Raw genomic sequence first — 15,763 nt, 5'->3', positions numbered from 1 at the left:
CCAAAGTATTGGAGCTTGGCATCAGTCCTTCCAGTGAATATTCAGGGTTGACTTACTTTATGATTGACTGATTTGATCTTGCTGTCCAAGGGAATCTCAAGGGTTTTCTTTAGCACCACAATTTGAAGGCACAATTCTTTGGTGCTCAGCATTCTTTATAGTCAAACTCTCACATTTATACATGACTATTGGAAAACCATAGCTTTGACTATATGGGTCTTTGATGGCAAAGTGATGTCTCTGCTTTTTAATACACTATCTAGGTTTTTCACAGCTTTCCTTCCAAGAAGAAAGTGTCTTTTAATTTCATGGCTGCAGTCACTGTCTGCAGTGATTTTGGAGCCCAAGAAAATAAAATCTGTCACTGCTTCCACTTTTTGCCTGTTTGCCATGAAGTTATGGGACTGGATGCCATGATCTTAGTGTTTTGAATATTGAGTTTTAAACCCATTCCCTTCCATTTTAGTTCATTGTTTCCTAAGATGTCAGTGCTCACTCTTGCCATCTCCTGCTTGACTTGGCCAATTTACCTTGATTCATGGACCAATGAATGTTCCAGGTTCCTAGGCAATATTGCTCTTTACAGCATCAGACTTTACTTTCACCAGACACATCCACAAATGAGCACTGTTTCTGCTTTGGCCCAGCCCTTTCACTGTTTCTGGAGCTATTAGCAATTGCCCTCTGCTCCTCCCCAGTGGTATATTGGACTCCAGCCTGGGGTGCTCATCTTCCTAAATGATGAGTGTCATATCTCTTTGCCTTATCATACTGTTCACGGGATTCTGGTGGCAAGAATACTGGAGTGATCTGCCATTCCCTCCTCCAATGGACCATGTTTGGTCAGAACTCTCCACTATGACCTGTCCATCTTAGGTGGCCCTGCATGGCATGGCTCATAGTTTCATGGAGTTATGCAAGCTCCTTGGCCATGACATTGAATCACTGTCTATTAGAGAACTACAAACTAAAACCACAGTGGAGTACCAATTCATATCACTTAGAATGGCTAAAATTAAAATACCGATTATAGTGAGTAGTGATACATCTATGGAACAAAAGCCACTCTCCTATTGCTACTGATAGGAAATATGAAATGGCATAACCACTTTGGAAATAAGTTTAGACAAGAGAAATGCAAACATATGTCTATACACAGCCCTGTACATGAATGTGTGTAACAGAATTCCTTGTAGAAGCACATTAAAAACAAACAAACAAACAAACAAATAACCATCATCCGGTGAATGGATTAACACAGTATTTCCACTATTCTAATGGAGTCACCAAAATAGAAAACAGCCACTTTTTAAACTGCAAGTATAATATTTAGAAACAAAAGGGAATATTCTATAAGGCCAATGTATCATCCCGTATCATCTAAGTGATGAATAAGAGTTATATAAAGTACAAGTCTCTTCCTTATTTATAAAAAGAAATAATAAGATTCAGAATCTTACCTATATACTTATATCCTTCTTCCCCATTTACTATGGGTCTCAGCCAAGTTGACCTAAGCCTCAAATTAGTAGACACATGGGCACCTTGAGGAGGGTAGAGTGTAAATAACATTTCAATTGCATTGTGCTTCTTGATGATATCAGAGTATTTTTCACGGTCTTCTGTAAAAAGAATAAAAAACAACATTCTTTTTTAATTTTAGACCTTTTGCAAAATTTCATATTCCTTTCTTTTAAGGGATGAAAATTAAAAACTATTGAAACATTTGAATGCTAATGCTTATTCAACATAGTTAGACAACATAGTTCTCTTTAGCCAAAATACTTTACCAAAAATCTGGTCTTTCAGATAATTCCTAGCAAAAATTAAGGAGTAAAGGCTTACAAGTAGAATTCTCTAACACTATCAGTCTAAAGCAGTGCTGTTAATAGCTTTGAAAAAAAGTAAGATAACCAACTAATAGCATTCATATAATATATACTATAACATAATCATATTTTAATTGCCATTAAACAATAATCTGAGAAAAATATTGAGTAAATATAGAGTTCCATAAACTGCCGCTGCTAAGTCACTTCAGTCGTGTCCAAGTCTGTGTGACCCCATAGACGGCAGCCCACCAGACTCCCTGGTCCCTGGGATTCTCCAGGCAAGAACACTGGAGTGGGTTGCCATTTCCTTCTCCTCCATAAACTACAACTACTGAATCAATGGGAAACAGATGGAGAAACAGTGCAAACAGTATCAGACTTTATTTTTTGGGCTCCAAAATCACTGCAGATGGTGACTGCAGCCATGAAATTAAAAGACGCTTACTCCTTGGAAGGAAAGTTATGACCAACCTAGACAGCATATTCAAAAGCAGAGATATTACTTTGCCAACAAAGGTCCATCTAGTCAAGGCTATGGTTTTTCCTGTGGCCATGTATGGATGTGACAGTTGGACTGTGAAGAAGGCTGAGCGCCGAAGAATTGATGCATTTGAACTGTGGTGTTGGAGAAGACTCTTGAGAGTCCCTTGGACAGCAAGGAGATCCAACCAGTCCATTCTGAAGGAGATCAGCCCTGGGATTTCTTTGGAAGGAATGAGGCTAAAGCTGAAACTCCAGTACTTTGGCCACCTCATGCGAAGAGTTGACTCATTGAAAAGACTCTGATGCTGGGAGGGATTGGGGGCAGGAGGAGAAGGGGACGACAGAGGATGAGATGGCTGGATGGCATCACTGACTCGATGGACGTGAGTCTGAGTGAACTCCAGGACTTGGTGATGGACAGGGAGGCCTGGCGTGCTGTGATTCATGGGGTCGCAAAGAGTCGGACACGACTGAGCGACTGAACTGAACTGAAATGAATCAATATTCTTAGGCTATGGTCTTTAAGAAAATGTAACATCACCTATACAAGTATTTATGTAACACTTACTATATGTAAGAAACAGCCCCAAGTGCTTTTGAATATTAACACATTTAATTTTCACAGCACACCTGCAAGGCCAATACTGTTACTATCTTCATTTTACATGAGGAATTTGAGGCCCAAAGAAATTAAATAACTTGCCCAAATCTTAGAGTCTGCAACTGATGCAGTTAGGATTTGGATTATCTGAGTAGATGCTTTGGCTATACTTTGGCCACCTGATGCAAAGAACTGACTCATTTGAAAGGACCTGATGCTGGGAAAGATAGAAGACGGGAGGAAAAGGGGACAACAGAAGATGAGATGGTTGGATGGCATCAGCGATGTGATGGACGTGAGTTTGAGTAAGCTCCGGGAGTTGGTGATGGACAGGGAAGCCTGGTGTTCTGCAGTCCATGGGGTTGCAAAGAGTCGGTCACGACTGAGCGGCTGAACTGAGGAGAAGCTCTCATTTGCAAACAAATGTTTGTCAAGTGAATATGACCTGCATTAACTAGCTTTCAAGTTGTGGTGCTGGAGAAGATGCTTGAGAGCCCCCTGGACTGCAAGGAGATCCAACCAGTCAATACTAAAGGAAATCAACCCTGAATATTCATCGGAAGGACTGATGCTGAACCTGAAGCTCCAATACTTTCGCCACCTGATGCAAAGAGCTGACTAGTTGGAAAAGACCCTGACGCTTGGAAAGATTGAGGGCAGGAGGAGAAGGGCATGGCAGCAGATGAGATGGTTAGATAGCCATCACTGACTCAATGGACATGAGTCTGAGCAAATTTCAGGAGACAGTGAAGGACAGGAAAGCCTGGTAACTGCAGTTCATAGGGTCAAAAAGAGTTGGACACAACTTAGAGACTAAATAACAACGACTAGTAGATGAGAAAGATGAGATTAATGAATAATTTGAATTGTGGAGTGAAAAATCACTGGTTATGGCCCTTGGGCCTTCAGTTTGTGTTTTCAGCTTTTGGTTGATAACCCAATGTCCTAAAATTCAATGAGGCAGTCTACTGAGCAATTAATTCAAAGAAATTCTACCTATAAATATTTCAAAGAAAAGATACTAATATAAATCTTCATTTATAATCCTGTTGCATTTTTTTCTTTTTTTCCCAACTACCTTCCTTCCTTTTTCTCTTTATTTTTTTAATATCATATTTTGTAGTACAGTAAGTATAAGGCAGTACAATATAATGAGTAAATGAATAAGAAAGTAGATTTGTTGGTAGACACTGTGCCAGGTATCTTTTACATGCTAAGTGGCTTCAACCATGTCCAACTCTTTGCAACCATATGGACTGTCGTCCGCCAGGTCCCTCTGTCCCTGGGATTCTCCAGTCAAGAGTACCGGAGTGGGTTGTCATGCCCCCCTCCAGGAGCTCTTCCTAACCCAGGACTGAACCCGTGTCTCTTACATCTCCTGCATTGACATGCGGGTTCTTTACCGCTAGCACCACCAGGGAAGCCCCATCTATTGCCTCACCCAAAATCCATCTTCACTGTCCTATTTGTGAGACTAGAATATTTTCCCCTTGCCATCTGGCAAAATTTTAAACATCCTTGATAGAAGGCAATCTAGGGAACTAGTGAATAAAGGGGTTCTTCCTGGTTCTGGGGGATTTTCTCCTACAATAAATAGTGACCCACAGTGCCGGGTTTTCTGGGCCATGCTAGCTGGTACCTCACAGGGCTCCTGAGACACACACACCGGGAGCTTGTGGGCACGTTCCTTGTGGCACCACCTTCCCTTGAATGGTTTCCACACTGAGACACTTGCCTGAAAACAGCTTCCCCAGAACCCCAGTAAGTATGTTCCCTGGGAACTACACTAGCATGCTACATTCGTGAGTGTCTCTATTTACTGGGTCACAGCTATGTCCTCTCCAAGAAAAGCTGGATCCAAGTTACAGGGAGAAATACGGTAAGGGGCACTGTTTAAAATTTGTTCGTTCCTTAAGTGCTCTATCCTCAGACTGACAGTGTGACTCCTCTTCTCAATACTTTATAATTAAATTTATTTATTTTTAACTGCAGGATAATTGCTCCACAATATTGTGTTGTTTTCTGTCAAACATCAACATGACTTAGCCATAGGTATACCTATCTCCACTCCCTCTTGAACTTCTTCCCCATCTCCCATCCCAGCCACCCCGCTAGGTTGTTACAGAGCCCCGGTTTGAGTTCCCTGAGTCATACAGCAATTCCCATCGGTTAACTATTTTATTTCACATATGGTGATGTATATGTTTCCATGTTACTCTCTCTACATCTCACCCTCTTCTCCCCGCCCCGCCCCCCGCCCCGTCCCCATGTCCATAAGTTTGTTCTCTATGTTTTCTCAATTCTTTAAGGTTCCTTTTGCCCTTAATAGCCCATCTTGGGCTTCCCAGGTGGCACTAGTAGTAAAGAATCTGCCTGCCAATGCAGGAGACATAAGAGACGTGGGTTTGATCCCTGGGTCGGGAAGATCTCCTGGAGGAGAGCACGGCAACTCATTCCAGCATTCTTGCCTGGAGAATCCCATGGACAGAGGAGCCTGGTGGGCTACAGCCCATGGAGTCACAAAGACCTGGACACGACTGAAGCAACTTAGCACACACCCACAGTCTATCTCAGTGTCCCTAATCTCCATCAGAGTTAATAATTCTTTATGTTAAACATTTCCTGCTCAAATCGCCGTGTAGTTTTATTTTCTAATTGGACCCTGATTGATACAAGCAGACCTGAGTTATAATTCATTTTCTTTTTTAATTTTTATTGGAGTATGGTTGCTTTACATTGTGTTAGTTTCTACCATAGAGCAAAGTGAATCAGCTGTATGTATACACATATTCCGTTATATGTATGCGTATATTCCATCTTGGTTTGGATATCCTTCCCATTTAGGTCACACACAGCACTAAGTAGAGATCCCTGTGTGATACAGGCTCTCACTAGTTATCTATTTTAACATTGTACCAATAGTGTATGTGTCAATCTATGAGCTCTAATCTTTCAACCATCATAACACGCTTTAAAATATTAGACAAATCACATTTATCTCCTGGTGATAGTACTGACCTCTGAGGATTATTGTTAGGATTAAGTGATATAAGAAACATATACAAATTCATAGCACCGTGTCTATAGATACTACATGAGTGTGTTAGTGTATGTAACCCAGTACTACCTCAACAGTAATGAAAAACAAAGAGAGTCAGGAAATAATAAGCTATTGCATCTTTTAATTATAAACACATTAGAGAGTTTTCTGCTCTTTTTAAAAGGAAAAGTTCAAAATTATTCCCTTCTAACTCAAAAAAAGCAGACATCTTTATATGTGCTCAGATATGCGAACAGATATTAGGTATACCTCACCTGCAAGCTGTGGGCTGAGTTGCTCAGTCGTGTCTGACTCTTTACAACCCTATGGACCATAGCCCACCAGGCTCCTCTGTCCATGGGATTCTCCAGGCAAGAATACTAGAGTGGGTTGCCGTGCCCTCCTCCAGGGGATCTTCTCGACCAAGGGATCAAACCCACATTTATATGTGCTCCGATATGTGAATAGACATTAGGTATATCTCACCTGTATAATTTTAAGCTCTTTCTCATCTGTCAACAGAAGAAAGAAAGCCAGTATGACAAAGCAGTGCTAAAGAGTCAACCCTGCTTTACTTTTTCACCCAGGTTGTGCTTCAAGAAGTTGAGCCAGGGACTTCCTAGGCAGTAGAGGTCTCTTGGAGTTGAGAAGGAGGCTAAGGATGCAGCATTAGTTACATTATAAGAAATCACAGTGAAATTAAATACAACCCTGAAGTTTTACTTCACACATAAAATGGGGAGGCAAAAAAGATCAGAGTTTTTTGTCTTTGAAACCATAAAGTAAGAAAGTAAAGTAGGGAAATCTAGCAATAATAGCAGCCTTTTTAGTGTGAAGGGCCAAATTGCACCTAAGGTTTCTCTCTTCCCTAAGATTGATACCTTTCTAACTCTTTTAGCTTAACCAAGATGTTTAAGCAAAATAGCTTTATGCTTATTAGTTTTAATAAAGCATCTTGTTTTCCATCGAGGCCATGTTTCCATTCTGGGCAAAATAAGATGCCTATGCTCAAGTCTAAGCCGTGGTGGATGCAGAACTGCCACTTTCTCTTCCTGGATTATTCTGATTAAACACTAAGCAGAAACTCATGAAGTCTGTGCAATGTTGAACTTGCCGTGATAATGGGATGTCATGAGAGCTACAGAATCAAGCACACGTTGAAGGTGTCTAGTTCAGAGTCTTGCTAATGCCACCATTTGCCATCGAGTAACACAAATGGCAACCCACTCCAATATTCCTGCCTGGAGAAACCCGTGGGCAGAGAAGCCTGGGGGCTACAGTCCACAGCAGCACAAGGAGTCAGACACAACTGAAGCGACTTAGCACACATGCAATAAGATGAAGCCTTGGGGCTTGTACAATATAAACAAAGATAACGATTTCGGATAATTGTACCTTCCGTCATAATGTCAAAATTGATTGCAAGTAAGCATGTTTCATTTTAGAAAGCACATGGCTTGTAAAATATGCACTCTTCTTTTTGTTTTATTACATATGTCACCCTAAGACAAAACAGGAATTTAATTTTTGTCGCTGATATTGCTAACTTGTTATTTATGGAGTATCTGACTTTTAATATACTGCTAAGTCAATATTGCCACATTACATTTAGGTGTAATAATAGGGTTCTCAGAACTCAAAAGAATAAGATCTCTTCCTTACTCCTTCTTCCCCAAGCCATATATGTAATAAAACTCTGCAGATCGCAGGTGGATGTGTCTAGGTCTGGTCTATGGCAGAAGCCCACACAATATTTCCATAAGTCTCTGTTGCTCCCAGATCATCAAGCAGTCACTTGTCTTCATTAGAGGTAGCAGCTGTGACTGAGCTGTGACTCTGGAGCTGACCATCACTGGGGTATGGACCTGACCTGGCACTGATGAGATGAGTGATCTGAAGCAAGTTAGCTAACCTCTTTAAAGCTAAAATCCCCCAGAACCAGGAAGAACCCCTTTATTCACTAGTTCCCTAGACTGCCTTCTATCAAGGATGTTTAAAATTTTGCCAGATGGCAAGGGGAAAATATTCTAGTCTCACAAATAGGACAGTGAAGATGGATTTTGGGTGAGGCAATAGATGGGGCTTCCCTGGTGGTGCTAGCGGTAAAGAACCCGCATGTCAATGCAGGAGATGTAAGAGACACGGGTTCAGTCCTGGGTTAGGAAGAGCTCCTGGAGGGGGGCATGACAACCCACTCCGGTACTCTTGACTGGAGAATCCCAGGGACAGAGGGACCTGGCGGACTTCAGTCCATATGGTTGCAAAGAGTTGGACATGGTTGAAGCGGCTTAGCATGTACAAGATACCTGGCACAGTGTCTACCAACAAATCTACTCTCTTATTCATTTACTCATTATATTGTACTGCCTTATACTTACTGTACTACAAAATATGATATTAAAAAAATAAAGGGGAGAAGAAGGAAGGTAGTTGGGAAAAAAGAAAAAAAATGCAACAGGATTATAAATGAAGATTTATATTAGTATCTTTTCTTTGAAATGTTTCTAGGTAGAATTTCTTTGAATTAATTGCTCAGTAGACTGCCTCATTGAATTTTAGGACACTGGGTTATCAACCAAAAACTGAAAACACAAACTGAAGGCCCAAGGGCCGTAACCAGTGATTTTTCACTCCACAATTCAAATTATTCATTAATCTCATCTTTCTCATCTACTAGTTGTTGTTATTTAGTCTCTAAGTTGTGTCCAACTCTTTTTGACCCTATGAACTGCAGTTACCAGGCTTTCCTGTCCTTCACTGTCTCCTGAAATTTGCTCAGACTCATGTCCATTGAGTCAGTGATGGCTATCTAACCATCTCATCTGCTGCCATGCCCTTCTCCTCCTGCCCTCAATCTTTCCAAGCGTCAGGGTCTTTTCCAACTAGTCAGCTCTTTGCATCAGGTGGCGAAAGTATTGGAGCTTCAGGTTCAGCATCAGTCCTTCCGATGAATATTCAGGGTTGATTTCCTTTAGTATTGACTGGTTGGATCTCCTTGCAGTCCAGGGGGCTCTCAAGCATCTTCTCCAGCACCACAACTTGAAAGCTAGTTAATGCAGGTCATATTCACTTGACAAACATTTGTTTGCAAATGAGAGCTTCTCCTCAGTTCAGCCGCTCAGTCGTGACCGACTCTTTGCAACCCCATGGACTGCAGAACACCAGGCTTCCCTGTCCATCACCAACTCCTGGAGCTTACTCAAACTCACGTCCATCACGTCACTGATGCCATCCAACCATCTCATCTTCTGTTGTCCCCTTTTCCTCCCGTCTTCTATCTTTCCCAGCATCAGGTCTTTTCAAATGAGTCAGTTCTTTGCATCAGGTGGCCAAAGTATAGCCAAAGCATCTACTCAGATAATCCAAATCCTAATTGCATCAGTTGCAGACTCTAAGATTTAGGCAAGTTGCTAAGGATATAAGCCAGGATAAAAGTCCACAGAATAAAACCTTAGACACCTCTCATTTTCCCCTGCCTCTCACATAAGTGAGGCTCATCATGCTTAATACTCAGAGTAGGTGGTGAGTGTTCAGAGAATCCAAATGCCCTTCCATTCCTCTCCCTCAGAGGACGCTGTATTATAGAGGACTCTGCTTCCCTCCTGCACAGCCTCAACCTAAATATTTAAGGCAGTGGTCCTCAGACTGGTATTTTGAGATGTGCAGTGACTTAAAAAAAATTATAAGTGGGATCATACTAAAGACTTATTTTTGTTTTCCCAATATTTTGATCCATGGTAATTTTAACATTATTTAAAGGTTTAAAAACATTATGTGTTCATGACAGGAAATTCTGGAAATACAAAGTATATAGGAATAATTATTACTCTTAATATTTTCCAATTCTAACCCCATATGTGTGATTTTCCTTCTCCCACAACCCCCAAGAAACTACAGTAGAGCGTAAGTAGTTAACAGGACACTTGGCGGCGGATCACTCTTAGCATCAGGAAACAGGCCTAAAGTCATCAGCTCTACGTTATAGAATGCTGTTCTTGTTGCTCAGTTGCCCATTCATGTCCGAGTCTTTGCGACCCCATGGACTACAGCACATAAAGCCTCCCTGCCCCTCAACATCTCTCAAAGTTTGCCCAAGTTCATGTCCATTGCATCAATGATGCCAACCAGTCACCTCATCCTCTGATGGCCTTTTCTCCTTCTGCCCTCAATCTTCCCCAGCATCAGGGACTCTTCCAATGAGTCAGCTGTTTGCATCAGATGACCAAAACACTGGAGTTTCAGCTTTAGCATCAGTCTTTCCAACAAGTATTCAGACTTGATTTCCCTTAAGATTGACTGGTCTGATGTCCTTGCTGTCCAAGTTACTTTCAGGAGTCTTCTCCAGCACCGCAGTTTGAAGGCATCGATTCTTTGGCATTCTGCCTTCTTTAGAGTCCAGCTTTCACAACTGTACATGACCACTGGTCCCTATTGCCTTGACTATATGGACCTTTGTTGGCAGAGTGACGTCTCTACTTACCAACAACACACTGTTGAGATTTGTCATAGCTTTTCTGCCGAGAAGCAATCATCTTCTGATTTCATGGCTGCAGTCACCATCCACAGTGATTTTAGAGCCCAAGAAGAGGAAATCTGTCACTACTTCCGCCTTTTCCCCTTCTATTTGCCATGCAGTAATGGGGCTGGATGCCATGATCTTAGATTTTTTAATATTTAGTTTTAAGCTGGCTCTTTCATACTCATCAAGAGGCTCTTTAGTTTCTCTTTGCTTTCTGCCATTAGAATGGTATCATCCACATATCTGAGGTTGTTTATGCTTCTCCCGCTTATCTTGATTCCAGCTTGTAACTCATCCAGCCTGGCATTTCTCATGATGCACTCAGCATATAGGTTAAACAAACGGGGTGACAGCAGACAACCCTGTCTTATTCCTTTCTCAATCTTGAACCAATCAGTTGTTCCATACAGGGTTCTAACTGTTGCTTCTTGACATGCATACAGGTTTCTCAGGAGACAGGTAAGATCAGGTAAGATGGTCTGCTATTCCCAACTCTCTAAGAGCTTTCCACAGTTTGTCATGATCCACACAGTCAAAGGCTTTAGGGTACTTGATGAAACAGAGGTAGATGTTTTTCTGCAATTCCCTTTCTTTCTCTATGATCCAGTAGATGTTGGCAATTTGATTTCTGGTTTCTCTTCCTTTTCTAAAGCCAGCTTGGACATCTGGAAGTTTCTGGTTCACATAATGCTGAAGTCTAGCATGCAAAGTTTTAAGCATGACTTTACTAGCATGGGGTTCCCTGGTGGCTCAGAGGTTAAAGCATCTGCCTGCAATGCGGGAGACTCGGGTTCAATCCCTGAGTTGGGAAGATCCCCTGGAGAAGGAAATGGCAACCCACTCCAGTATTCTTGCCTAGAGAATCCCATGGAGAGAGGAGCCTGGTAGGCTATAGTCCACGGGGTCACAAAGAGTTGGACACGACTGAGCAACTTCACTTTCACTTTACTAGCATTGGAGATGAATACTACTGTCTGATGGTTAAGTCTTTAGTACTATTCTTACTACCCATCTTGGGAATTGGGATGAGGGTTCATTATAAAACAGGGGTGACAAAAAAAGAAAAACCATCTATTATCACAACTGTTCCCTTTCTAGGATTATTATTAAAAGATATTTTAACACCAAAAATGACTGAGGGACACAATCTCAGGTGCGTTGCGCACAAAGTAAGTTTTGGATTGAATAATGAGAAACTGGAGGTTCTAGGATTTTTGAAAGTGCTAACTTTTTCCTAACGGGCCAGTCCTCAACACAAATTCCGGCACAGACTCAATATTAGGATCAATCCTAAGTGTATCAAGGGACTTTACAACTGACCCTCACTTATTAAACCAGAATAGAAGACCTCATTGTGGAAGTCAATTATTAAGAAGTATTTGCAACTATGGGGCTTCCCAGGTAGCTCAGTGGTAAAGAATTCTCCTGCCAGTGCAGGAGACACAAGGGCCTAGGGTTTGCTCTCTGTGTTGGGAAGATCCCCTGGAGTAGGAAATGGCAACCTGCTTCAGTACTCTTGCCTGGAGAATCTCATGGACAGAGGAGCCTGGCAAGCTACATCCACGGGATCGCAAAGAGTCGGACACGACTGAGCACAGTGCACAGTAAACTTAAAGCCATGGGTAAAAAGTCTGATCACATGTGAGTTTAAACTGGTGGTCAGATTATCTATAACCCAGAGAAAATGACCGATTTCTAAATGTTGTACTTTTAATATAAGGCCATTGTTAAAGCACTTTAAACTTCTATGTTGCATTCATTTTATTTTATTTGAATTAGATGAATGTCATACTTTTTTATCTTGCTGCTTTTATCTAAGCTTTCTCTATTAATTAGTAAATTTAAAAGAATATCAATCTATCAGTTTAAAAAATTACATGTCGTGAACAAGGGAAAGTGAATTTAAAGCATTCCCATTCTGAAATTAATGAAACTTTCCTACATTCAATTTATCTTAAGCTGATATATAAAATCTTAAAGATCACTGATGAAGAAGCAAAACATTTAAGAATCAAAGCCGCAGGGAAAAATGGTTAAGAAGGCAGTTAAATAATATGCCCTTGGATGATATAATCAGCAAAAATAAATTCAAGGAACATAGATCTCTTGTATTATAATTAAATACCAACATTGTTTAACTTAAAGGAGAGCAAAAATGTTCATAACACTTCACTCTGAGTAAATAATCTAAAATAAGAACATGAATTAATTAAAAAATTATTAAAGTGTGGAATATTAATTTAAATTTTTTTAATGTAGCAAGTATTACTACTTTTAAGTCCTCTCATTTCATGACAATCATGCATGTTATAAGTTTATCCAGAAAATTTTTGCTATATTATTCAAAGATTTCATGTGGGAACATTGTGTCATTAATACATACATATCTTTATAAATCCAATCAAATTTCTAATACAAAATAGAAAATTAGAGGATTGCAGTCATTTGATTGTTGAATAATCAAAGTAAAGTTATTGCAAAAGGTTCACTTCTTCAGTGGAATAAGTATACAGAATTCATAAATACGCTAAAATTTATTTTTATTTCTATGCTGTTGTTAATTTTTAGATTTATAAGCAAATTAAACACATTTGCAATTGTTGTTCATTCACTCAATCATGTATGACCCTTTGTGACCCCATGGACTATAGCAAACCAACCTTCCCTGTCCTTCACTGTCTCCTGGAGTTTATTCTAACTCATGTCCATTGAGTCAGTGATACCATCCAACCTTCTCATCCTCTATTGTCCCCTTCTCCTCCTGCCCTCAATCTTTCTCAGTTTGAGGGTCTTTTCCAATGTCTTTGCTCTTCGCATCAGGTGGCCAAAGTATTGGAGCTTCAGCATCAGTCCTTCCAGTGTATATTCAGGGTTGATTTCCATTATGATTGACTGGTTTGATCCCCTTGCAGTCGAAAGGACTCTCAAGAGTGCTTTCCAGCACCATAGTTCAAAAGCATTAATTCTTTGGCACTCAGCCTTCATTATGGTCCAACTCTCACATCCATACATGACTAGTGGAAAAACCATAGCTTTGACTATCCAGACCTTTGTTGGCAAAATGATGTCTTTGCTTTTTAATACACTGTCTCAGTTTGTCATAGCTTTTCTTCCAAGGAGTATCTTTTAATTTCATAGCTGCAGTCACCATCCGCAGTGATTTTGGAGCTCAAGAAAATGGTCTGTTTCCATTGTTTTCCCATCTATTTGCCATGAACTGATGGGACTAGATGCCACAGTCTTAGGTTTTTGAAAAGTAAGGAAAACCACTAGACCATTCAGGTATGATCTAAATCAAATACCTTACGATTACACAGCGGATGTGACAAATAGATTCAAGGGATAGATTTGATAGACAGAGTGCCTGAAGAACTATGGACGGAGGTTCATAACATTGTACAGGAGGTAGTGATCAAAACCATCCCCAAGAAAAATAAATGCAAAAGGCAAAATGGTTTTCTGAGGAGGCCTTACAAATAGCTGAGAAAAGAAGAGGAGCAAAAGGCAAAGGAGAGAAGGAAAGATATACCCATCTGAATATAGAGTTTCAAAGAGTAGCAAGGAGATATAAGAAAGCTTTCTTAAGTGAACAAGGCAAAGATATAGAGGAAAACAATAGAATGGGAAAGACTAAAGATCTCTTCAAGAAAATTAGAGATACCAAGGGAACATTTCTCCTTATTGCCAAATTCAGACTTAAATTTAAGAAAGTAGGGAAAACCACTAGACCATTCAGGTATGACCTAAATCAAATCCCTTATGATTATACAGTGGAAGTGAGAAATAGATTTAAAGGATTAGATATGATAGACAGAGTGCCTGATGAACTATGGACGGAGATTTGTGACATTGTAGAGGAGACAGGGATCAAGACAAAAAAAGAAAAAAAAAATACAAAAAGCAAAATGGCTGTCTGAGGCCTTACACAAAGCTGTGAAAAGACAGGAAATGAAAAGGAAAGGAGAAAAGGAAAGACATACCCATTTGAATGGAGAGTTCCAAAGAATAGCAAGGAGCGATAAGAAAGCCTTCCTCAGTGATCAATGCAAAGAAATAGAGGAAAACAACAGAATGGAAAAGACTAGAGATCTCTTCAAGAAAATGAGACATACCAAGGGAACATTTCATGCAAAGATGGGCTTGATAAAGGACAGAAATTGTATGGACCTAACAGAAGCAGAAGATATTAAGAAGAGGTGGCAAGAATACACAGAAGAACTGGACAAAAAAGATTTTCATGACCAAGATAATCACAGTGGTGTGATCACTCACGTAGATCCAGACATCCTGGAATGTGAAGTCAAGTGCGCCTTAGGAAGCATCACTACGAACAAAGCTAGTGGAGGTGATGGAATTCCAGTTGAGCTATTTCAAATCCTGAAAGATAATGCTGTGAAAGTGCTGCACTCAATATGCCAGCAAATTTGGAAAACTCAGCAGTGCCACAGGACTGAAAAAGATCAGTTTTCATTCCAATCCCAAGGAAAGGCAATGCCAAAGACTGCTCAAACAACTGCACAATTGCACTCATCTCACACGCTAGGAAAGTAATGCTCAAAATTCTCCAAGCCAGGCTTCAGCAATATGTGAACCGTGAACTTCCAGATGTTCAAGCTGGTTTTAGAAAAGACAGAGGAATCAGAGATCAAATTGCCAATATCTGCTGGAACATCGAAAAAGCAAGACAGTTCCAGAAAAACATCTATTTCTGCTTTATTGACTATGCCAAAGCCTTTGACTGTGTGGATCACAACAAACTGTGGAAAATTCTTCAAGAGATGGGAATACCAGGCCACCTGACCTGCCTCTTGAGAAACCTATATGCAGGTCAGGAAGCAACAGTTAGAACTGGACATGGAACAACAGACTGGTTCCAAATAGGAAAAAGAGTATGTCAGTGCTGTATATTGTTACCCTGCTTATTTAACTTACATGCAGAGTACATCATGAGCAACGCTGGGCTGGAAGAAGAAAAGCTGAAAGCAAGATTGCTGGGAGAAATATCAATAACCTCAGATATGCAATGATATCACCCTTATGGCAGAAAGTGAAGAAGAACTAAAAAGCCTCTTGATGAAAGTGAAAGAGGAGAGTGAGAAAGTTGGCTTAAAGCTCAACATTCAGAAAACCAAGATCATGGCATCTGGTCCCATCACTTCATGGGAAATAGATGGGGAAACAGTGGAAACAGTGTCAGACTTTATTTTTTGGGTTCCAAAATCACTGCAGATGGTGATTGCAGGCATGAAATTAAAAGACACTTACTCCTTGGAAGGAAAGTTATGACC

At 40.4% G+C, this 15,763-nt stretch overlaps 1 protein-coding gene across 3 annotated transcripts in view; it reads right to left on the bottom strand.

Moving 5' to 3' along the window:
* IQCM (IQ motif containing M) overlaps positions 1-15,763 on the bottom strand; it is a 509,303-nt gene that overhangs the window by 99,923 nt on the left and 393,617 nt on the right. For all 3 annotated transcript variants that reach the window (XM_059876235.1, XM_059876237.1, XM_059876236.1), the window contains one exon: positions 1,461-1,622. In XM_059876235.1, the coding sequence (XP_059732218.1) occupies positions 1,461-1,622 (162 nt within the window). The remainder of the gene's footprint in view (positions 1-1,460; positions 1,623-15,763) is intronic.

This window comes from Bos taurus, chromosome 17, assembly GCF_002263795.3.
Source record: "Bos taurus isolate L1 Dominette 01449 registration number 42190680 breed Hereford chromosome 17, ARS-UCD2.0, whole genome shotgun sequence".
Lineage (NCBI taxonomy): Eukaryota > Metazoa > Chordata > Mammalia > Artiodactyla > Bovidae > Bos > Bos taurus.
Note: the sequence above shows the minus strand (reverse complement) of the source record. Positions and strands in the feature narration are given on the sequence as shown.